The 26,438-nt window shown below is 38.0% G+C and overlaps 1 protein-coding gene across 3 annotated transcripts in view; it reads right to left on the bottom strand.

The window, feature by feature from the left end:
- Positions 1-26,438, bottom strand: part of znf385c (zinc finger protein 385C) — a 153,914-nt gene that overhangs the window by 96,677 nt on the left and 30,799 nt on the right. For all 3 annotated transcript variants that reach the window (XM_049467734.1, XM_049467733.1, XM_022672620.2), the window contains exon 2: positions 8,978-9,250. In XM_049467734.1, coding sequence (XP_049323691.1) covers positions 8,978-9,250 — 273 coding nt within the window. The remainder of the gene's footprint in view (positions 1-8,977; positions 9,251-26,438) is intronic.

Raw genomic sequence — 26,438 nt, forward strand, 5'->3', positions numbered from 1 at the left:
ATAACTTTATGCCTTTACTCCTGGTGCAAAATTCAAGCAGTTCAGCTTGGTTTGATGGCTTGTGATCATCCATCTTCCTCTTGATTATATTCCAGAGGTTTTCAAATTGGTAAAATCAAAGAAACACATTGTTTTTTTTCCAGAGCTGTAGTTATATTTGAGACCTGGGTTTGGTGAAATAGGCATGTGACCACCCCAGTGACCTAGGCTCAATGACACAATGTTACACACACACACACACACACACACACACACACACACACACACACACAGAGGACTTGCTCTCTCTTTGTTCTGGGGCAGCATCTGTTTGGACTGATAAAGGGATTAGAACATCTATTCCCCCAAATCACCACTAGGGATACATCAGACTGTGGACAACTGTGTGTCCACGCACGTGTGTGTGTGTGTGTGTGTGTGTGTGTGTGAGAGAGAGAGAGGCTGTGAGAGAATGTCCAAGCAAGTACTTGAGACAGGAAATGTCAGTTTTGATGGTAAAGAGGAAGAGATTGTATTATTTTTAGATTTGTGGTCAAATTTGTTAGTGAGTGTGTGAGTGTGTGTGTGTGTGTGTTTAAGTCCAGATTGTGCTGCCTCTCGCTTGAATGAGGGAGATGATTAAAACCTAATTACACGCTACAGATATGACCCAAGGCAAAGCCCACTCCAACCAATGCACGCATTCTATAAAAAACACGCATAAACACACACTCACACACACTCACACACACACACACACACACACACACACACACACACACACACACACGCTAACCAAAACAGCACTTCTAACACACTCTTTTTTATGTCAGTTATACTGTCAAAGCCATAACAATATAACATATCGTGGTTAATGGGAAAAATAATGAAATGTCATGGCACGCAAACACAAGCACAGACACACACACACACACACAAAATGACACAAACATTTATATACATACACTTACACACACACACAAATGAATGCCTATCTGCACATTCATTCAAAAACCAAAGCAAATAAGAACATTACAAATGTCATACTAGACATTTATTAAAAACTGAATCAATCAGATCTAATTATCACATGTATAATGTCAATGTGTATATATGTTCTATAGTATTCTGGATACACAGTAGTCTATTATTTACTAGAATATGTGATCTAACATTTATAAGAATCTGTTACACACAAGTAATTAATACGAATAAACTGTGTAGTATTAATCAGACTAGTAATTAATAAAATAAGGACTTTTATTTCATCACTTATAATAAAATAATGTGTAGTATTAATCAGACTCTGTAGTATTTAATAGTAATTAATAAAATACAGACTTTTAATTCAACACTTATAATAATATAATGTGTAGTATTAATTTGAATCTGCATTAAGAGTATAAATATGAATAAGTAATATAGTTTTAAGAACCCGTGGTATATTATACATTTGCATCTGTAGTGTAATAATTAGAATCTATAACATGCTAACAATAATATAAAGAGTATTTAAGTGTTAATAAAATATGTAATTTTATTTAGAATATGTAGTACAATATGTGTTTAAATCTGTTGTGTAGTATTAATTAGAATCTGTCTTTATATTAATCAATTGTAGCTGTAGTATAATAATAATAATAATAATAATAATAATAATAATAATAATAACAATAATACCCTTTTTATATTAAATTTATTTATTATTATATTATGAATTTGATTAAAAAAAATAGTAGTCTGTTGTAAAGTATTGAATAAAAATTGTATTATATTATTAATATGATCCATTTATTCATCTGTAGTGTAGCATTAACGTAATTCTGTACTATATAATGAATTAAAAATCATTAGTGTAGCATTAACTTAAATCTTATAATAATAATATAATAATAATAATAATAATTACATATTTATATGCCTTTTTTATTGAAGCTGAATTGAGCGATTTATAAGAACATTGTACATTACTCATATTAGAACAAGAAACTTTCATTAAAACATACAGAATATAATTAATTGCAATATGAATTATAGTATTAATCAGAATAATGTAACTGTTTCACAAATAACTGTCAAATATTAAACATTCTGTACAGAATGTTAAAATTATAAAAATGTTAGAATTATAAAAATACATAAATAATAATAACACATACATTTAATACGTTTTAATATGGTGTTTTTAAATGTATATTCCCCAATTTTACAATCGTAAACTGAATATTATAGTATTTGTTTTTTTAATTCCCTAAACACCAGTATACTTTCAAGTATCTCTCTCTCTCTCTCCTCTCTCTCTCTCTCTCTCTCTCTCTCTCTGTCCTTCTGTTACAGACATCCTGCAATCCGTTATCAGTGACTGGAGCAGCCAACCAGAAAATTCCCATCATGAAACACTAACTGATCTGCATATTCCAGCCCCATTCGCTCAGCGGCCGTGAATAAATTAATACATGAATAACAATGAGTGTCACAATGTCTCAAAGAACTACACACTCCCTCCAGAATCAGACAAGGAGAGGACTAAACGCAGGAGCACGCGTTTTTATACTCACACTGTGAGTGCATGTGTGCGCATGTGCGAGTGTGTGACAGAGAGAGAGAGACAGATAAAGAGACATAAGTATAAAAACACTGCTGCTGTGTGTTTCAAATGGTAACTTTTTATTTAAATTAATTTAACTTTATTTCTATTTCTATTTTTATCCCATTTTCTCCCTAATTTACACGGGCAATTACCTTTAGGTAGGACCCCCCCCCCATCACAGATGATGCCCCAACACCAGGACGGTGAAGACTTTCTCATGCCTCCTCTGACACATGTAAAGTCAGCCACCACCTCTTTTTAAACAAATGCTGATGCAGCATTAATGAGCAGCATCACAGTACACTCAGAGGAAAGCGCAGTGACTCGGTTCTGATACATCAGCTCACAGATGCCTTATTCTGATCGACATCACCCTTTAGAGTGATGTGGGGAGAGAGTGCTATCTACCCACCCAGAGAGAGCAAGGCCAAGTGTGCTCTCTCAGGGCTCCGGCAGCTGATGGCGAGCTACATGCAACTGGCCTCTTAATTATTTCCAGAAGAGTATATTGTACGTAAACTTAATAACAATAATATACATATTTTCATGACCAATATCTATCATGTCACATGAATTTTGCCACGTCCCTCGGAAGCTAAGGAACATATCACTGTCCTGTGGGACAGTCACTGCATGTGTGGGCTCCTGCATTGATTGGGAATGTGATTTTAGCCAAATCACTTGTCTTGTCACCTGACCCCCAGTCACAATCAATACCACCCACTGCTCTGTCCACTGTGGGTGGTAATGTCGTGTATGACCAAGTATCAGTACACATATGACACTTTGTAATATACTTATTATATACAATATATTTACGATATATATTTTCACTAAACATGGAGCACATAACAAAGGACAAAAAAGATGGAAGGGAGAAGAGCAGGAGCACACACACACACACACACACACACACACAAACACACACACCACCACAAAGCTCATAAATTGCAGCACATATGAATGGGTCACAGTCTCCAGTGTAGTGCCAGCCAGTTTATATAATACAATATTCAGTGCGATATACAGACGATCAGTGTGTGTGTGTGTGTGTGCGCGTGTGTGTGTGTGTGGTTATTTGTGTGCAGGCCAGCCTGAAGCTGGACTGCTCATTTCAGCTATCATAGAACCGCTGATGCCCATGATGCAATGGTCTGGACTGTCTGGCAAGACGACAGAGAAGACAGGGAGAGAGAAAGACAAAAAGAAAGAGAGAGAAAGAGAAAGAGAAAGAGAGAGAAAGAAAGAGGGAGGGAGAGACAAAGCAATACAGAAAGAGAGAAGGGAAGAAGTATGAGAGAAAGTGAAGAGGAAAAAAGGAGAGAGAGAGAGAGAGAGAGAAACTAGGGTGAGTGTAATACTGTCAACTCACCCAACCAGACTAGAGTGGTAATAAGCTGCGACACAGCGGAGATGCTTCAAGGGCTAGACATACGTACTAACACACACACACACACACACACACAGTCTTCACACACACACACACTCTTCACACGCACCACACATTTACCAAACTGAAAGGTATTTAATTAAAATAATAATATGTGTGATAGGCTTGTATATTAGCTAGTTTGTCCATCCTTTTTGGTAAGTGTGTCTGTCTGTGTGTGTGTGTGCACGTGTGTGTGTGTGTGTGTGTGTGTGCGCGCGCGTGTGTGTGTATATGTGTGTGTGTGCCCATGCAGCGATTCTGATAGAGTGGAGAGTTTGAGGACAGAAGCCTGGAGGAATCAACAGAAGGTGAGTAGAGATAAGACCGGCAGTGTGTGTGTGTGTGTGTGTGTGTGTGTGTGTGTGTGTGTGTGTGTGTGTAAATCAGCTCTGCAGTCCCCCTTTTTCCCCTTGAAATGAAAGCAGAACAGACACAGAAGCACATTCCCACAGCTCTGTATTTAGATGATGTGTTATCGTATTTTTACGCACATTTATCTTAATCTGGTCAGGGCGAATGTTTGGATGGTGTGTGAGATTGAATATTTGAATATTGTTGAATATTTAGCATGAAATAAATTTTTTTTAAAGCATAAATCCTTAAGCATCTTCTCCACCTTCCCACGGAATTTATTTATTTTTACCTGTGAACAGCATTAATACAGCATGACACAGCAAATATAATATAATATATTTATAATGACATACATATGTGCGCAATAAATAAATACACATTTATATACATATACCTATACACATATGTGACCTTGACCTTGACATTGCAGTGTGAAGACTAGTACAGGGCTTTTTGTATTTGCTCTGATATATGTTATTTTTTAACACTATATAAAGAGTAACTGCCAGATTGTACTACCACAAAAAGTAAAAACAGCATTTTTTTAAATGCAAAATGTACAAAAATATACTTATATTTTGTATATATAATATAGGGAGGCACTGAATATTAATCAGCTGAATTATTTAAGAAAATGGTAAAAAAAAAAAAAAAAACAAGCAGGCTGAATACATACAATTACTTTTTTTATTTTAAGCCATTTTTAAATGCTTTGTTTTTTTGTAATTTTAAGCTATTCTACTGGGAGATTAAAAATGAGACAAAATATATTTAGGCTATTTAATTTATACAATAGTGATTTTTTTTAATAAAAAAATACATGTTTGGTATTTAACCGTTGACCAATTTTGTCTATTTTTTTAGTAATATCAGTAATAAAATACAATAAAAATGTATATTGTAAAATAAATTTGAATAAATAAAACTGTGTATTGCTTTTTGTGTACAAGTCATTAGAAATGAATGTGAAAAAAACAGTAAAATAACTTTCTATACCATTATGAAATTTGAAAATCGCAAAATGCCATGTGCATCCATAAAACAAAAACTGTATTTACAGTTTGCGAGATTCCTAAGATGATTAGGAGATAGATTTAAGACATTTTAAAACAAATAATGGCCTATATTTTATATATAAATGAATTTCAGGCCTTTTAAGACTATTTACGACTATATAAGATCTGCAGACACCCTTAATAAGCATTAGAGTGACTGAAGCTGCGTAGAAAAACGTCGAGACAGGACCAGTCTGGCATACGGAAGAAGGAGCGTACTGCTGTAGTGCTACATTATATGACATGGTGTGTGATAGGGGTGTGTGTCCTACGCTGTTAATGCTCCCAGCTCTGCTGTTTACTCAAGGGAGAGGCTGCCTACCTTCATTTAACTCCAATCATGATGTCTTACAGCAGCCAAAAGGCCTAATCAATGATCTTTTGTGTCCTTGGCTGCATGCGGTGCAGACGGGTGCGCGCACGCACACACACACACGCACACACACACACACACACACACACACACACACACACACACACACACACACACACACACACATACACACACGCACATACACACACGCGCACACACACACAGACGACACATCCACTTTAAGAGGCTGTCAGTATGGGGAGCTGCTGTAGCTTGGTTTCTAAGGGGGGCGTCGCCGTGCCCGGCGTTTCTGTGGTGAGCATGTTCCGTTGCTATGTAATTATGGTCCATTCGTATGAGAGCTTGCACCTGAAGTGGGTCTGACTGCTGTGCATGCTGTGTGTGTGTATTTGTATGTGAACAGAGTGTGTGTTTTTGTGTTTGGTTCTGTGTCTAAGTCTAAATAAAGTAAGTGAGTCATTTGCTTGCATGTTTCATGTCAAGGCATGGGAATTAATTCGAGAGCAATTGGAATATTTTAAAACGCTGTAGCTGTCCAATGTATTCCTGAAGCTCTGGTTCATATAAGTAAAATTATGAACGAACTGAAATGTGTTCTTGACAGAAACTGAAACTGATGTATTGCATTTTATTTTGCTTCTCAGAAAGAAAAAAACATTTAAACATTGATTTTTTTTACTGAGCAAGTACTGTTTTTTAGTTTTCTGCATTGTAGATTAATACTAAGTTAATAATAAGTCATTCAAACTATGAAGAAAAACATATGGAATAATTTAGTAAACAAAAAGGGTTAAACAAACCAGAATATGTCTGCACCTCTTGGATAGAGTCAGCTTTGAACATCTTGAAATTTTCTCAGTCAGCTTTATGAGGTAGAGTCACCTGGAATGATCAGCTTTCAGTTAACAGCTGTGCTGAACTTGTCAAGAGTTGATTACTTGATTCACTTGAATCTTAATGTGTTTGAGAGCATCAGTTGTAAAGTTGTGAAGAGGTAGAGTTGGTATACAGTGAATATCCTTTTTAAGTAATGTTCTAATCCATATTATGGCAAGAACTTCTCAAATAAATAAAGAAAAAAATAGTTTAAGATACAAAGGTCAGTCAATTTGAAACACTACAAAAACTGCGAAAGTATCCTGAAGTGCAGTCGCAAAAAACATCAAAAACGTTTGATAAAACTGGCTCTCATCAGGACTGCTAAAAGAAAGGAAGACCAAGATTTACCTCTGTAAAACAGGATAAGTTAATAAGAATTCCCAGCCTCAGAATCCGCAAGTTAACAGCATCTCAGAAAAGAGCCACCTAAATGCTTCGTCACAGAGTATTTTGATGCATGACTTCAGTATTAAACAATGTATATGATGTGATGTGTGTCCAAGCTTTTAAACATGTGTCCATGCTACAAAACACTGTAGAGGACTTTTAATTTAAAATGATGTGTGCAGATGACATTGTTGTAGAGGTTTAGCTAAGACGCTTACAAAAGCCAAGTTAAAGCAAGGATGCTAACAGAGATAGCTGCTGGCCTTTTATTAGCTAAGACGCTAATAAAAGCCAAGTTAAAGCAAGGATTCTAACAGAGATAGCTGCTGGTCTCAGCTAATCTGGTGTAGTTTATCTGTAATGTTAACAACAGGATTAAGTCAGGTTAAAAGCCATGATGCTAAGAGACACAGCTGCGTTGAAGCAGTTTATCATTTGTTAACAGTTTACAGTCCAAAGCTGAAATGCTACGTCCTCTAAATCTGACTAATCTCTTTGATATTGTTTTGTGTGTGGAAATCCAGTAAAGTGCTGCTTTATAATTATTTAGGAAACACTGCAATGTGATTTAAAATAAATGAAAATTTATATTTATTTATTTGCCAGATCTCTAGTTAAAATTGGTTGTTTGATGTAAAACAGAATTTAACATTTCAATTTAGTCTCCAAGACAAAGATGTCCACAAGCCAAATCCAATCCAAGCTGAAGGCGAGATCCACAGCTACTGACCCATATGACCGCCCCCCCTATTGCGCCGTTCTGCCTTTGCTTGATTTCCTCCCTCATCAGTTCACCTTCATACACATCAGCGGGATGGACTGCTTTTCTGGGTGTCTGTAATCAGCCAGGGGCAAAACTGCAGACTGCAAACCTGCTGTTACAGTAGATTGTGCACAGCCGGAGTAAAAGACGAAGCTTAAAGGCAAAAATGCCTGTATTCTACATTGTTCCATTGGGAGACATTTTTTTTTACTTTAAAATGCTAATTTATCCCTTATCCAGTGGCTTTCAACCAGTGGGCTGCAGCCCCCCAGTGGGCTACAGTGGTAATGCTAGAGGCAGTTGGCCAAAAATGTTTTTTTTTTTTTCTGTTCAAAAAAGAAAAAATCCACCCAATTTAAATAGATAAACTCTATGTCAAAAAAAGTAGTTTCATCCAGAAAGAATCAAGAGACAGATTGTCGTGCATCACACGTCCAGAAGGTCTAGTGTCACAATGTTGGGTGTGATTTCGCAAGAAACCCCAATGTTAAGTAAAATGAAGCCTTGAAACCATTAGCCATCTCTTTTCTGAACACTCTTTCTGAACACTCCAATTCCAAAAGGACAATGCTAGTTCATATACTGCTCCCTTGCAATGGCCAGCTGTGCTAGACTAAAAGCTAACACTATCCAACAAGGTAAAATATAACACTGAGAAGGGTCAACATGAAGAATTGCCACTGTGGATATCTATGCTATTCTAAATGAAGAGCCAATTTACCACATGAAACAGCACTGTGGATATTTGCACATCGTAGGGAGGTTAGTAAAGCAAGAGGTTAGGCTAAAAGCTAACCCTAACAGACTCTACTATTGTCTCTTCAAATAGATAATGACACATGATGCTGACTGGACACAGAAAGGAACCAGAGATGTCAGCAAAACTACCCGGAATAATTATAAACCACAATCACTTAATCACGTGTTCTTAAGTGATGAAAACAAATGTATGCCCCATGCAATACTACGTGGAATTAGTAAGCTTCTGTGAAGATATACTGCAAACCAGCCAATCAACATCAAGAGCCCACCATAAAAAAAGCATGGTGTTTCTTTTTTGCTGAAGTTAAAGTTTAGGGTGGTAAATACTAAATAGGCTTACAAAACAACATCTGAGCATTGAACATCAACCAAAGTCTCATACTTTGAGGGCTACACAAGCACAAACTTTAGCAAATATTAATAATACACTCACGTGTCCTACCTGTGTTCCCACTATTGGCGTGTTTCAGTCTCTTTTGATGCGTTTTGCCATTGTAGTGTATCTGTGCCTGTGCGGCGGAGTTGAGCTGAATGTTACACACTTCGCAGAGTGTGTACGATCTGTGTTTGCGTTCCCGCTTTGGCCGAATCTCTGGAGGCGAGGCCTCAAGTGATGTAAACTCTTCGCCATTGGAAGGCACGTCCTCGAGTGTAGTTCCCTCGCTCAAAGCTCCGCCTTCCTCAACAGGACTAAATGGACGCTTCATTCCTGAGACTGACAGACAGAAAGGGAGAGAAACAGAAAGATTAATATTTTTTTTGTTTAACAGAAATGATGATATATGCTACAATATAATGTATTGTGAAATGATATAATGAAAAAAGTACAATGTTAAAAAGCAAAAAACACAAAAAAATAACACACATGCTATACATTTTTAATATCTAAATATCAAACTGGAGGCTCCGAGGGATCCAGCGGACTAAGGTTTTGCCACTATGATCTGAGGAACTGCTTGCATACTGCTTGCCATCAGCAGCCAGAGTCAGAAAGAGCTATTTTGGTCTTGCCCCACATCACTCCTAATGTGATGCTGGTCAGCACAGGCATCTGTTAGCTGATGTTTTAGAGCTGGGGAGCTGTGCCTTCCTTCTGATTTCCTTTTTAAATGGGTGTTTATTTATTTAGAATCAGGAGAAAATATTACTAGCATATTAAAAAAAAAAAAAAAAAGATTACAAAATCTATGTGCAAAACGAACACGAAACACAAGGAAGCCACATTATTTTTCCTCAATTTAACAACATCGGCTCATCCAGCAACCAACCATTCCAATAAGTCCTTAAATAGACTTCCTCTGACTGCTCTTCCCAATTTGCTCAGTGCAACAAAACCTGTGTTTTGGTCTTTTCCCACAAAAGGAAGGTACAAAATGGAGCTAAAATAAGCAATGCAGTTGTAAACATTGAATGTACCTGCTGCTAGATTAAGGATATAAACCCAAGCATCATACATTTATGTCCAAGGCTAGCAAAAATGTTACCTTCCAGTCTGAATTAGCATTAGCTGCTAGCAGCATTAGCTGCTTATTAGCACAGAACTGTCCCTGCTCTAGTTCCAGTTCACACACACATTCCCCCGTTCATTTTCTCATCTAATGCTAATAATTGGCTAATGCTGCTAGCAGCTGATGCTAATTCTCACTGAAGGTTTACTTTATTTTGCTGTCTTGGAACATAATATCACCTTTTACAGATAAAGTATGATAATAGGGTTCATATCTCTAAAATAAGGTCAATAACCTGTAAGGTATAAGATTTAATTTGAGCAATCTTTATATATTATTTTCTAGTTCTTTAGTATTATGAATAATTATGAAAAATTAAGAAAATTATAAGGAAATGACTGAAGTGAATTCTCTCCCAGAATAGTTACAGAGTCGCAAATGTCGAATGATATCCACATGGGGGAGCCAAACATCACCATGATCCAAGTCCACGTGGAAAACTCAATTTGAACAGCAGTGTGAATGTTAACGTGCCCTCTTGAATGAGTGAATGTTCCCTTTTAGCTTTTAGCGGCTCTGAAGGAGAGGAAATGCTGTTTATTTACATTAATTTGTAAGTAGGTTCTCTCTCTCTCACACTCTCTCTCACACACACACATACGCACACATGTTCACACACACCCATGTTCACACACAAGCCCCTTTGAATTTAAACCTCTCCTGTGTCTCTCTCTCTCATACACACACACATATTCACTACTCTCTAAAAAAGGAAAAACTGTCAGAAAGCTCACCCCCTCCACTCCCCACCCGAATAAAACACACACACACACACACACACACACACACACACACACACACACACACACACACACACACACACACACATCTGTATGAGGCTTCAGCTCTCAGTGGTGAAGGCCTCACCTATTGCTGGAGCCACTCAAATGCTTAAAAAGCACTCGAAATACACTCCAAAATGACTGGCAAAGATTTGAGCCCCAAACATGAGAGCTTCTCACCTGTGTTATTGCTGTGTGTTTCCAAAAGCATCAGAATGGAACTGCAATATTGTGAAGATAGAGATTTTACACGGCTATAGCACTTTTACATTGAAGGTAGTGAGTGCTGGGCGATTATGGCCTTAAAAAAATCTTCAATTTTTCAAACTACAGATGACAAAGAAATGGTTAAAAACTAGATTTGGTGTTTGGTATGAGCTCGGTCCTCAGCTGAACGCTTCGAAAAGAACAAAATATGCGCTTGTTGGTCTGTGAGAGGCACCGGTAACCAAGGTAAGATGCATAAACACTTAAGAAATTAGTAGTATTTTCAGATATTTTAGATAAAAAAGATAAAATGTCTGTATGTAAAATCGCAATAACTCCAGTCTGAAAACCGCATTAAAACTGTAATTTGAATTAACCAAATTAATCGTGAAAATTGCCCTAAATAAAGGCAATAATACCACCAGCCACTGTGCGGTAAGTGTATCTCCAGTGTGTGTGTGTGTGTTATACGTGTCTTTATAAAAGTGTCTGTGTATTCCAGTAGGTCAGGGCCAATGTGTCTATCCCCCTCGTGTCCTGTTTCAAACCAGCACTTCTCCCACTGTGCTCACTTCATCATCAGGCTTCATCAATCTAAACACTGATACCCTGCTGAAAGTCTACAGTACAGACCATAGACACTAAGTGTGTGTTTATATCTGTAGTCTGGACCAAAGCAGCTCAAAACTGTTTTAGCTCTGGTTCATTTAGGATACTCACTGATGTATTGGTACCAGTCAAAAGTTTAATTCAATATGTTTTCTTTCTTTTTGATATTTTCCACATTAATTTAACCAAACCAGAATATGTTTTTATATAGGATTCTTTTAAGAAGCCACATTTATCTTTGAAGACAGATCTACACACTCTTGGTATTTTAAACTCAGTGTTTTCATGAGGGAGAGTCACCTGGAATAGTTTTCTCAGCGTCTTGAGGGAAGGAGTTCCTGGAGGTGCTGAACAATAGTTGCTGCTTTTCCTTCACGCTGTGAAGCTACAGATCAACTCAAAACACCTCAAATCTCCCATCTTCAAACACTTTTTTTATTTACTACGTAATTCCATATGTGTCCCTTAATTGCTTTAATGTATTTAATATTAATATACAACATAGAGAATAAATTATGTAAAGAAATAAAGGAACACATTAAATGAGAAGCTGTGTCTAAATTAAAACTAAAAGCAATGATTTGTATTTAATTGTATTCTTGTTATTTACAATAAAACATATCTGATGTTGAACATAAGATATTTTCCCATAGAAAAGTTTGGACAGATGAACAAAATGCTGAAACATAAGTGATACTAAACCAATAAAGCTGCAATAAGAGCAATATACAACTAACTCACATGACTTTGTATAAAAAGAGCATTTTACAGAGGCAGAGTCTTTCTGAACTAAATATGAGCAGATGTTTACCAATCTGCCAAAAAAGTGCATCATAAAAGTGTAACACAATTTCAGAAAATATTCCACAATGTAAAGTTGCAATGATTTTACATTTATAACCATCTCCAGTACCTATTATCGTGAAATGATTCAGAGAAACAGGAGAAATTCCAGTTTGCAGCCAGATGGTCTTTATTACTATTATTATGCTGGTGATCTTCGGGCCCTCAGGCAACAATGCATTAAAAATATAGACATGATTCTGTGCTGGAAATGACTGTATGGATACAGGAACATTTTCAAAAATCATTGTCTGTAAACACAGTTCACCATGCAATCCACAATTGCAAGTTAAAACTGTAAAGAAAGAAAACTACAAAGCAGAAACAGCCACCTGACATTACGATTCAAAAACGTTGCAATCGGAAGTGAAATATTATGAACCTCAAACACTGTTGTTTCTCCTTCAAAAATTCTTCATCACCAACAGAGCTGGGAAACTAGTCTGTTCTAAAATCGTTCTAAAATCCTTCAATTGTTATATTTACAACCCCAAAAATTTCAGAAACCTAGAAACCCTAAAAATCAAAACAGAGTCTTCAAGAGAATATGATGTTGATGATACTGGAGAGCAGCTCATCACCTTCAGCCTCTGCTGATCAGGCCTCATGACCATGGCTGTTCCTGTGCCAGTGTTCTGCACAATCAAAGCTCAAAATTGCCATGTGATGAAGTGAAAGACAGGAATAGCAAATCGTTCCCCCAAAAACAAACTCCACTATTTCACCTTAAACAAACTAAAGCTAAACACACATCATAAGGGAAACCACTAACTTCTTTACCTTAAACCTGGTGTGAGTGATTTGTGGCAAGACTAAAAGCTACCTGGCTAAAATCTCCTTAGCTTGCAATGTGAGGACAGCAGATCTAAATTCATTTTGAGTCAGTTCATTAGTTTTTTTATGACCAAAAAATAACTTAACTTTAAACACAGTCACTCAGAATGATCTGTGTCTTGAAGTGTGGGAGCAGTCCGTGCTGGGCTGAGCAGATAACGAGTGCTGTGTCTAAACTAAAAGGCATTTCCAGGCTGGTTTAAGGCTCAGCCTGAAAGAGATGGAGCTGGGTCAGCTGAATGCCTGACCGGATGCTTCAGCTTTAATCTGTTTGCTGAGGGCCGCTGGAACGACACATGAGGTTGGGTATATTTGCTCAGGCGCTGTGTATGAATGTGTGAGTGTGTGTGTGTGTGAGTCTAAAATCAGTGGGGATGAGAGGAAATTTAAACAGCTGCTGACTGTTGTACTTCTTTGCCAGTTCAGTCTTTAACAAACAGTTCCCTGGACTCTGTTGGTCCACTGATTCAGTACATTTCCTGCAAAAAAAAAAAATTAAAAACTGCTAATTTTTGCCAATAGCTGGTTTCAGACGACCTAAATCTAAGTATTTGATGGTATTTTGATGTGGTTGAAAAGATGGTCAGCGAGGTAAAAGCATAGGTATAAATGAATTAAGTCACACTTATAAAGCTTATATTCTAGAAACCCAAGGATGCTTTACAATCATGTTTTACACACAACTAGGGGTGAAACGATTACTCGAGTAATTCAATATACTCGATAAAAAAAAATGACCGATTAATTTTCTGTGCCTCAAGGAATCGCTTAATTAATTTTAAAACGCAGAGCACGGAATTTAGTGGGGACTTTTAATGTGAAACGGTGCGTTTAGCGTTAGGTCACCCACATACAGGAAGCAGGAGGAGGAAGCAGAGTTTTTTGGAGCGGAGAGCAGGTAAATTTAACTTTCAACAAACAAATCAAAGAGATTAACATTAATGTACTTTAATAACATAACGACAGCGCTGTGGAGTGCAGATTATTAGGAATACTGTCTAATATGTGTGGTTAGTTTCTTACAACGGAGACAAGTTCTAGACAGGCTTTATGTAATCGGTAAACACAGCACTGTGGAGTGAAGAAGATGAATAAATAATGAATGTTAAAGTTAGCTGAGCTAAAGTTACTCTGGCCGGAATGCACGGCCATGAACGTACTGTATTATGTCATTTAGTCTTAGTTATGTCAATTCATTTGATTTGAGTAGTGTAAAACGTAAATAAACAAAAAAAAAACAACATTTTTAATACTTTTGTTGTCACAATTATTCCACAGGTCTTGTCCTATTTCCGAAAATATCCCCTGTCCTCTCTGCTGATGAGAAGCTAAAGATGCACAACATAAAGCCAATGTTTATGCCTTTTTTATTGATTAATGCCTTATATTTTTTAATACTTACAATAAATCCTAAGTTGAACTAATTTAACTTAATTTATTAAATTATTAATTATTTAATTATTACTTGTGGTATTTGTCTAATTTGTGTTTTATCTATTTCTATTTGTGTTTGCAATTTGGAAATGAATGTTGTGAATTAAAAAATTAAATCAATTGGTCATTCATTATTAAGTGAAATTTCTTGTTTTCCCTTGTGTATTTTAATTGCTTTTTATGTGTTTTATCCGATTACTCGATTAATCAAACCAATTTTTTAGTAGAGTACTTGATTACTAAAATAATAGATAGCTGCAGCTCTACACACAACCATTTATACTCAATATACCATTTATACACAATAGAGAGAAGCCTAAGTAAACAAAACTGTAAATCTAAAAAAAAAAAAAAAAAATCAATAATTGGTTATTGCAATAACTCTTTCAATGTCAAACGAGGGCTGGATGTTAATCTACACAAATTTCTCTCCTGAAAACTGTTTATTTGGGTGAGAAAAGCACTTTTTTGTTTACAGTAGCTTTGTCTAACCAGGATGTAAATTTTACCCAATAGCGCTAGACTGAGGATCCCTGAGTTTTCCGTGAACCCAGGGCACTATCAGCTAGCTGTTTATCCCATGTAGCTTGGTTTAACATGGCAAAAAAATGACATTGTCGATTTTTGGTAAAATTAAAGGATTTTAAGTGTGCTTTATATTCTAAAAAATATGTTTATGCAAATATGCAAACAGACTATGTGGTTTGCATGGTTCTAAAATATAAATATACATTTATATACAGAGCATAAAGATTTCTGAGTGAATTTTATGCTGAAAAGGATACTTCTGTTCGCTCAATCCCTCACCCCTCCTACATGAGTTCATCTAATCAACTTCACTTCAGCTAGTAAAGTAATGGAACTGCCCTTAAAATGGTGTCAGGGATTCCCTCAGGGGAAACGGTGGAAAAGTGGGTGAGAGTGTGTTAAAACTGGTAATGAAACAGGAGGAATTTCAGTAAAATGGCCATCTCAAACCACTCTATCCTTCACTACGAGCCTGTATTTCATGCCTTAACCATGATGAATATTTTCACTCCTGGTGTTGTGCTTTAAATGTGTGAAGCAGTAATGCTTCTGTCAACACACCTGCATCAGCATGAGAAGCTTTGAACGGAACTAAAGGTGCCAAAAATGCATTTATTGCCAGATAAGCTAGGCTAGGCTAGGCTAGGCTAGGCTAGACCTGGGTCGGCTCCGCTCCGGTCCGCACCTAAAATCTCCCGCGATAAAGCGAAACCAAGCCTAACCGAGCGAATCTCAGCTCCGCTCCAAAAATCTCCCGCGATAAAGCGAAACCAATCCTAACCGAGTGAATCTCGGCTCCGCTCCGCTCCTCTCCTGTCCGCACCTAAAATCCACCCGCGATGAAGCGAAACCCACCCTAACCGAGCGGATCTCGGCTGCGCTCCGCTCCGTACCTAAAATCCACCCGCGATGAAGCGAAACCGACCCTAGCCCTAGCAGAATGCACCTGAGTGCACCTGATGCTTCCATTAAACAGAATAAATAGTTGAGTTGCAGGTCTAATTCAGTGGTTCGGCGTTCAAAGGTCTGATAAACGTCAGACTCCAGCTTGCTCCAAATTGTTCCGGAGAGTGGAGCTGACTAGCAACGGTAATACATCTGTTCCTCCACCTCAAGCAGTTTCACTACACACAATATCTTCCTTATTCTGGCTGAAACACTTTTGTAGTTTATGTTGTATCTAATCTAGTTATTTATAGTTGATATAGGTTTGCTTATTATTAAGAAGCTCTACCTCTGTTGTAATGTAAAGTTATTTATATTAGTAATATGTATATAGGTTATAGGTTTATGTTTGACAGGGATGTCATGTTTTTATTTTTGCTACATGCAGCATTGATTTATTCTGACCATTTTTTATTTCTAAAGTATTTCTAAAGTTTTTGTGAGAGGAGGCTTTAAAGACTTAAATTAAAATTTTGTTATATTGTGATATAAATTTTGGCCATATCGTCCAGCACTATATATATATATATATATATATATTCACTAATCAGCTACAAAGTAAGACTTATCGCTTGCCCCTTTGTGTCAATTTGGGGCAGAAAACTCTGTCCAGTGGATAGGGAAAATTGGACTTCTGTACCCATTGTACAAGACCACTCGCAATTACTACTGATTGTTCCTTTATTATAACAGTTTTGAGGATTTTAAATTGACCCAAATTTACAGTTCTGTTTTGTTTATGTTGTTTTTTTCGTATTTTAAACGATCACACTCTATTATTGGACTCTGCCAGGAGAGATAAGTTATATTTCTGTATGAATAAACAGGGACAAAACTCAGGGTCTAACTGGGCGGGCACTCATTCAGATATGCACACACTATTTCACTCGTAATTTATGGCTTTTCATATTGCCATTGTGAACAGTGCAAAGCAGCCCGGCTTACAATGAATAATCTCAAATCTCCCATATTTCAGACGGTCTGATTCATGGGGTGAACATCATGTGGACACCTTCCCCCTACTGTGCAGACGTTTGTAGCCTGAGGCAAACAAAACATTGGCGCAGGGCAATAGGGACTCTGACTATTATTAATGGGGCCCATTAGGCTGTTAGCGCAGTTCAACACACATTTGATGCTAAAACTACTTTCCTTCATCTCCGTCAGTACGGGAACCTTCCGCTGTTGGTGCAGCGGCACCATAACATCCCCCATGGGAAAAGACTGTGGTGTACGCTGAGGCATCTGTCTTTGTGATAAGTGTGTGTCTCTGATAAGGCACAAAAGGACATGACCGGACTGCTGAAGCTGTGCAGCTGGATCGTAGTCAACGGGCATCTAAATACAGCAAAAAGTTCAGCCAAACAATGACCAAAAGGCTAAGTAAACACTCACCTCGATCTGCTGTTAAAATAGGCAGATGATAATGTGCAGCATCTGAAGATATGATAAGCCACCACTGGGGTTTAGCTGGCAGCCTTCTGGAGACATATGGAGGCCTAATAGCTCCATCTGATCAGTGCAGGCATTGGTGCAGCACGTTTAAAGGCCTTTTTTAGGCATATAGTATATTTGCATTATCATTTCATGCTGTTTTTCTGGAGTTCACACACAAGTATCAAAGAGAACACACTCTTTTATTCAATACCACATTTAGTCAATGAAAAACATGAACAGTTTAATGTTTTTTAAGAAAATATCCAAGTACTTCTCTTTCTCTCTTTCTCTCTTCTGCCTCACACACACTCGATCAGGTCAAGAGGGTGAGGAATGTGCAACCAGCAAGTGCAAAACAAAGTGCTTGTGTATGTGATCAGTCATTTATTTGATGTCAGTATTTCACCAGCAGCTTAAAACCAGCATAACAAAAAAAACAACCACAAGTTGATTTTTCTGCCGTCTGCTGATTCCAGCCCACATTACACATTGTTACACAACATCCAGTGCACAAACATACCAATCATTCACAAACACCAGCAATGCAAACAATGCAATAACCAAACTGTGGTCACACCTCAAGCCAAATATAAGTCCCCAATCAACCAAACACCAACATCCAAATACCAAACACAAATTGGTCACTGATACCACACAAGGAACTGCATACTCAACAAAAAACCTGCAGACTTTTAGCCAACTACCAACTACAGAACAACCAAATACCAACCTAAAATCTCAATCCTTCAACCAAACACCAAGAATCCATCGACCAAACACTAGCTAACCATAAGCCAAACAACAGGCATCCATGTTCTAAAAAACAGCCAGCAAACACACATGAGCCAACGGTCACCAACTACTACACACAAGCCAAACATCAATCCAATGCCAGCTAATCACCAATCACACACCAACCAATCGTCAGTCAAACACCAGATAAACCTTAACCACACACCAAACAACCATCAGTCAAACACCAGATAAACCTCAACCACACACCAACCAACCATCAGTCAAACACCAGATAAACCTCAACCACACACCAACCAACCATCTGTCAAACACCAGATAAACCTCAACCACACACCAACCAACCATCTGTCAAAAACCAGCTAAACACCAACCATCAGTCAAACACCAGCTAACCTCAACCACACACCAACCAACCATCAGTCAAACACCAGCTAAACACCAACCATCATTCAAACACCAGCTAACCTCAACCACACAGCAACCAGCCATCAGTCAAACACCAGTTAAACACCAGCTAAACCTCAACCACACACCAACCAACAATCAGTCAAACATCAGCTAAACACCAACTACCAGTCAAGCACCAGCTAAAACTCAACCACACATCAACCAACCATCGGCCAAACACCAGATAAACCTCAACCACACACCAACAAACCATCAGTCAAACACGAGCTAAACACCAACCATCATTCAAACACCAGCTAACCTCAACCACACAGCAACCAGCCATCAGTCAAACACCAGTTAAACACCAGCTAAACCTCAACCACACACCAACCAACCATCAGTCAAACACCAGCAAAAACCTTACCCCAACCAACCATTAGCCAAACACTAGCCAACCATCAGTCAAACATCAGGCATCCATCACCCAAAGACCAGCCAAACACCCAACCACACACCCAAAAACCATACATCAGTTGAATACCAGCTAAACTTCAACCACACAGCAGTCCACATCCAAACACAATCAAACACACATTTACACACATATCTCTGCTAAAAAAAAGCAGCAGATATCTCAGAGGCTTTCATTTGTCCTGCTGCATTTGCTGCTGCATGGAGGAGCCAGACACTGACAGAAAATCAGGATAGACTGAAAGAAAACAAGCAAGACAATTACAGAGAGGAAGTCCTGCTCTGCATAGTATGCACACCCACACCCACATGCACACACACACACACAAATCACGCAAAATACCATTATTAGAAGAAAGTACATTAAATGTGTCATTAGAGCCATTAACCAATTATTCCACCCTTTTGAGCAGCGAAGAGCAGAAAGAACAGTAATTTTATTCTCTCTCTCTCTCTCTCTCTCTCTCTCTCTCACAGTGTATACTAGACCATGTACGGATGGGCACTGAATACAAAGCTAAACCCCCTCCCACACACACACACCTCACCACACAATAATTATACAGGAATACGAGTGCAGATTTAAGCAGATAAAACAAGAAACATGAACTTTATATTTAATAATCGGTTAAAAGTAATATACAGTTCCCGTACATGTATTGTAACAATGCGGCAAATTATTTTATTTCTGCAGTAGACTGAAAACATTTGGGTTTGACATTAAAATATTAATATGAGACAAAAGATCAACATTTTAGCTGGATCTGATACACAGTTCAGAAAATAGGACCTTTTGTCTGAACCCATCCATTTTTAAATTATTTGTAATATTAATTAATTAATTTAGAAAGATCTTGTTATTTTGACATGCAATGTAATTAACTTGCGATACTATCTCATTATGTTCAGATAAAGTGAACATTATTATTAGATGGTTAGATAATATATTATTATTATTATTATTATTATTATTATTATTATTATTAAAGGGGACATGAAACATTTCAGTTTGTACAAGTTTTCTAAGGTATTAAATATAATGGCATTTATTTGGGGGGGAATTTTTATATAAAATGTTTACACACTAAATTATAATATATTTATGTTTGTTACGTTTGAGCTAGGGCGCCGCCATGTTGCCCGTGCAGCACTGGTGACGTCACGAGGTTGGTTGGTTTAAGATCCCAGGCATATAGCTAGAGGAAAAGCGCTTATTGTATGTGGAGATTATGGATGAAGATGAAGCTGAACTAGGCTAACATGGAGCATTTACTCAGAGATCTTTCCTGTATAAACCTGAGCAGGACTTTTCAGATGCTTTTCTGAGAGCGAAGGGTTTTGGGAGTGTTTATTCTCTCTCTACGTGGAGCCGTGCAGAACCCTGCAGCGCGACCACAGCAGGTACTACCATCCAGTTAACCAGCTATTTTATATACATTTAGCTATTTAACATGTAAAGTCCAAAGTCTATTAAGACTGAATGAAACGAACATGATTTAAGTGGATATTGAAACACCAAGGCGCTGTTTGGTTGATAAACCGTTCAGTTTAGAAGTTATAAGGCTTACTGGGTAACGTTACTTAGCTTCATCTAGTTAGTGTTGGCTAGTTAGCTAGCGTTGGCTAGCTATAATAAGATAGCTAGCTAAGTAGCTAACGCTAGCTATGTTCTCTTTAAATTGTCATTTTATCTAGACTTTCGGTAACGGTACCTCTCGCTGCTCTGCTGGGTGAGCGCGTTGTTTGGCTCGTACAGCTGCTGCTCTCATAGTAACGTTACACATTCGGAAGGTCTGTACATCCCAGCTGATCAGAGGAAAAATAAAAAACGGAGGAAAAAAGCCTCGGACTGCAGCTTATTTATCCGGCGCTAATGCTCCTGACTCAAACCCCTCTCCTTCACATAGTCCTGGTCTAGAAAGTGCTCGCCACTAACCCCTAGCATTACAGCTAACTTGAGGATTCTCACGCTTCAGCGCTGCGAGCCCCCGCTGAAGGTATGAAAGTGAAAGTGAATATTTCTCATTCCTCACCCTATTAAATTTCACTACTCCCAGTATTACTACACACAGGGACAATACAAAAGTGCCCCCCCGATCTGCATTGAGTTTTGGTTTGGATTTTATGATCTATTGAGGATCTAAATTACGGTATTCTCATAGATTATAGTAGTGAGGCGTGCGAGAACCAACCTCGTGACGTCACTTTCAGCGCTGGGACAAGATGGCGCTGCCCTTACTTAAAAAAATGACATTTAGATTGCTTATTATTTTAATTCCGCTTCACTGACAACTGTTAAACTTATACAATTTGTTAGAGTGAAAATACATCTTGTGAATTATACTAAATACTTGAAGTGTTTCATGTCCCCTTTAATAGATTATATCATTATTTCGAGATACTATTTTATTTAATCTGAGATACTAAATACCTATTTTGAAATACTAGGTCATTTGTTTGAGACACTCACTATTTTGAGACACTTTCTCACTATTTTGAGACACTTTCTCACTATTTTGAGACACTTTCTCACTATTTTGAGACACTAAGTCATTTATTTGAGACATTGTCTCACTATATATGAGACACTAGGTCATTAATTTAAGACACTTTCTCACTATTTTGAGACACCACGTCATTATTTTGAGACACTGTCTCAATATTTGGGCTAGTAGATCAATACTTTGAGACATTATCTCACTAATTTGAGACACTATGTCATTCTTTTGAGAAACTCTCTCACTAATTAAGATGCTAGATCATTACTTTCAGACACGTTCTCACTATTGTGAGACACTAATTCATCATTTTGAGACACTAGATCATTACTTTCAGAAACGTTCTCACTATTTTGAGACACTAATTCATCATTTTGAGACACTAGATCATTACTTTCAGACACTTTCTCACTATTTGAGACACAGTATCATTATTTTGAGAGGCTATCTCAATATTTGAGATAATACATCATTACTTCGAGACACTATCTGAGACACTACTTTATTATTTTGAAATCCTTTGTTGTTATTTTAAGTTGCTTAATGCTTTTAGATAAATAGATATTTTAAGAAGTGGATATGGGCTTCCATACAAATTAACTTGCAGAGACTGACCAAATCATTTGTTCCTGAAATGAAAAATAACTTAACACAGTAAGGTGTGCCATCATTCCACACACGTTTCACTATAGACTACATCTGATAAGGCATCAGTCAGGAGTTCAGCCCTGTCGAGAGATAAATCAGATTCCACTCGGCTTGATTATAAGGTTTTACGGCCTGGCCCTTTCAAACAATGCCATCTTCAAACAAACCTAGACAGGGCAAACAAGGACACTGTAACACAGCACAGCCACACAGCACACTCTGGATTCCTCCGTTATCCGCCTTTATCATGTGTGTGTGAGTGAGTGAAGGTGGGTGAGAGAGAATGAGAGCAAGAGAGAGAGAGATAGAGAGTCCCAATTCCATTAAGTGTAGGGATTTGAGAAGATTTAGGCTAGCCCCTTTCCCTCCCCCTGAACTAGAATACTTTCATAATATAATAATCAGACACAATACAGTGCAACAGAATACCGCTGCTTTGCGTGTCACACAGGATGTTTGTATGTTATGAACGGATGACCAAATTCTGCTTAATCCCAATTGTGTAACTTATTCGATTTTGTGCTGGAATTATATTAACTCACCATGTTTTCACTCTGGATTATGTGTGGGAGGTCAGCACACCCATAAACACACTCAGAAAGGCATTCTATGGGTCATCAGATCAGATCAGTTAAATTGCATGGATTAAAAATAATATTTAGATTTTCTCTCAGCATAAAACACACTGGGTCCACACACTTTTAGTGATCTATAGGCGAGCCGTCAACTGTGCAATGCACAGCCTAAATTAGGGCATGTCAATGTGTCTTTGCTATCGCAACAACCGGAAAAGTACAAAAGGCATGCAGTAACAGGTGTGCTCAGACTTGCTGGCAGATTGCAATTTCAGGGGCGCAGAAACCTGAATGTGTCCAACGCTTTTCAACTGAAGAAATTTGTTCAAACTTGTTTATTCTATTTATTGTTGATGTAAAATTTTGCATAGCTGGCAACAGTTGCACTGCTATGTGTCCATGCACCTATTGACAATTTACAGCCAAGATAGCAATAAACTGATCTGATGGTTGACGTCTGTCTAGGTTGTATTTAGTCAGTGGCGCACCTGTGTTTTCTGTTGCCGAGATAGCAATATGCCAGAAATGTACTGGAAGACACCACATTTCGGGACCACCACACCCTTTGACCTAGATATATATTTGCAAGCACCAATGATTGTGCAGTCGGAAGGTGTGAAAATAGATTGTTGGGTGTAAGAAGGCAATAAGCATTGCGATGCGACTTAAACAGCAATGTGCAAACGTATTTGGACATTAGGCTATTAAAAAAAGATTTTATTCTGATTTTGTTGGAGTAACTGTGTCTGCTGTTAATGTAAGACTTTCTAATAAATTTTAAATAACTGTGAGGATCTGGTTCTACTAAAGCAACTTTACAGTAAAGAGATAAAACATTCCTAACTTTTAAAGGAAGTAAAAAGAGTTCATTTCAGGGAATTTTGGAGAATTTCTATTGTTCATTTCATCAAGAAATTTTTGAAACAGTGTAAGAGAAGTTAGTAAACTACAACTGATGTAAAATGAAATAGAAATAGTGCAAGTGCAGTTAAGTTTGAGTATGGAGGCCTGGTGGTGAGATCTTCAAACCTGCCTTTGCACCAACTGCTGGTGTGATGAACTTGTGATGAGCCATTAAATACAGAAAAACTTAAGACCATCTGTCCACCAACTGAAGCTCAACAGACGATGGATAATGCAACAGGACAACGACCCAAAACATAGAAGTAAATCAACAACCAGAGGGCTTCAACAGAAGAAAATACACCTTCTGTAAAGTCCTGAGCAATTAAGATGATCTGGCATGACCTCAAGAGAGCGATTCACACCAGATATCCCAAGAATATCACTGAACTGAAACAGTTTTTTGAAGAGGAATGGTCCAAAATTCCTGCTGACTGTTGTGCAGGTCTGTTCTGCAACTACAGGAACGTTTGGTTGAGATTATTGCTGCCAAAGGAGGGTCAACTAGTTATTAAATCCAAAAGTTCACATATTGTTTTCCCCCTCACTGTGAATGTTAACATGTTGTGTTCAATAAAACCATAGAAACATATATTTTTGTAGTATTAGTTTAAGCAGACTGTGTTTGTCTGTTGTTGTGACTTAGATGAAGATCAGAACACATTTAATGACCAGTTTATGCAGAAATCCAAGTAATCCCAAAGGGTTCACATACATGTTCTTGCAACTGTATTAGCCCTTTAAATGAGGTTCTGTGGGAACACTGCTTCGAATTGATTAGCACCGGCCCCTGATCTCTTGGCCCCAATATTACAGTGTGTGTTAGAGTGTGTGAGGCCCCGTATCTATGGACTAATGTCTGTATACCCCTGGCACACCTTTCTGCCAGTGTGTCTCTGCTGTTTTGTGTGTGTTTGTGTGAGAGAGAGAGAGAGAGAGAGAGAGAGAGAGAGAGAAAGAGAGAGAGAAAGAGAGAGATGTCTACGGGGGTGAAGGGGTTAGACTAATGCTGAGAGCTTAGTGTGTAACTGAAAACGTTTTCCATCACATTTGTACTCTCTTTAGCCCTAATCCACCCTGATTACGCTGTCACTCAGAACTCTGCTACACCTGCCAGGCCACACACATACACACACATGTATAATCTTTCATACGAGTGCGTGTGACAGAGGGACTCCCGTCTCTCTGCTGTGTACAGTACACCCTCAAAGCCTCCACCGGGCCACCCGTTTTATGGTTGTGCTTTAATAAAAGCTCGTTTTATGGTTGCATTGATTTGAGGATTTTATGGGCGCACGTAATGCCAAACCCCAGCACTGAGCTGCAGAGTAGAGGAACGTCATTCTCTGGAGGGATGGAGCTCCGTGTAATACCACTGGGATGATCTGGAGTGCTGTTTGTGATCCAGAGCTAATCAACAGTCCAGTAATTCTGACTTGACCTCACTTGATCTCACTAATGCTCCTGTGGCTGAGAGCAATCAGAACCTCACAGTTATGTTGCAAAATCTAGTGGAATTCCCTTCACTTCAGATGTCAGTTCTGTATGTCAACATGTACTGTACTGATGCACTGTAAGGAGCACTTAAAAATTTAAAACTTTAATTTTCCCAAAAATCGTCAGTGCGCCTTATAATCTGGTGCTCCTTATGTATAAATTTTACCAGTCAGGTTGTAAGGAGCATTAAAGCCACTTAACTGAAGTACAGCATTATAAAGGAGCATTAGCATTAGCCGCTAACCGTGCTAAGCACTAGCTTATTTGCCGTTTAGAGGCAATCATCATCTGCCTGTAGCCTACTGCTATCCCTGGCTAACATTGATGGAGCAGCATTAGCATTACCTGCTATCTGAGCTAAGCGCTAGCTTTTTCACCGTTCAGACCCCGCTAGAGCAGCATTAGCTTTAGCATCAGCATTAGCTGCTAAACATGCTAAGTGCTAGCTCTTTAACCATTCAGAGGTGAGTATTACTGGACTGTAATCTGCATGTTTACCGTGTTAAAACAAGCTACGTGGGACGAACCGCTAGCTAATGTCACCCTGACTCTCTTACTGGAACACTTTCTCAGTGTAGCGCTGTCAGGTGGCAGCTAATGCTAACGCTTAGTGAAAATCTGAAAATCAAAGCCTTTTACTCACCCAAATAAACAGTTTTTAGGAGAGAAATCTGTGTAGATTAACATCCAGCACTTGTTTGACTTTAAAATATATATATATATATTTTTAAGAATTACAGTTGTATTTACTTAAGATTAGCTTTATTTAACTTAGTTACCCTCCCCACAACCCAGTGGTGAGACCTGCTGAATTAAAAGAAAAAAAAAACATGGCGACACCCCTGTTCCTTAATAGTGTCGCATAATGCACTTTATAATCCGGTGTTTCTTATGTATGAAAATAGACCAGACAATAGACGGCCATTGATAGAGTGCCTTATAATCCGGTTCGCCTTATAGTGCAAAATATACTGTAGGTCTCTGCTTGTCAACAAATATTGACTCTAATTTGTATTTACTGCAGTGGTGAAAATGTAG

The sequence above is a fragment of the Astyanax mexicanus genome, chromosome 19 (genome assembly GCF_023375975.1).
Source record: "Astyanax mexicanus isolate ESR-SI-001 chromosome 19, AstMex3_surface, whole genome shotgun sequence".
NCBI lineage: Eukaryota > Metazoa > Chordata > Actinopteri > Characiformes > Acestrorhamphidae > Astyanax > Astyanax mexicanus.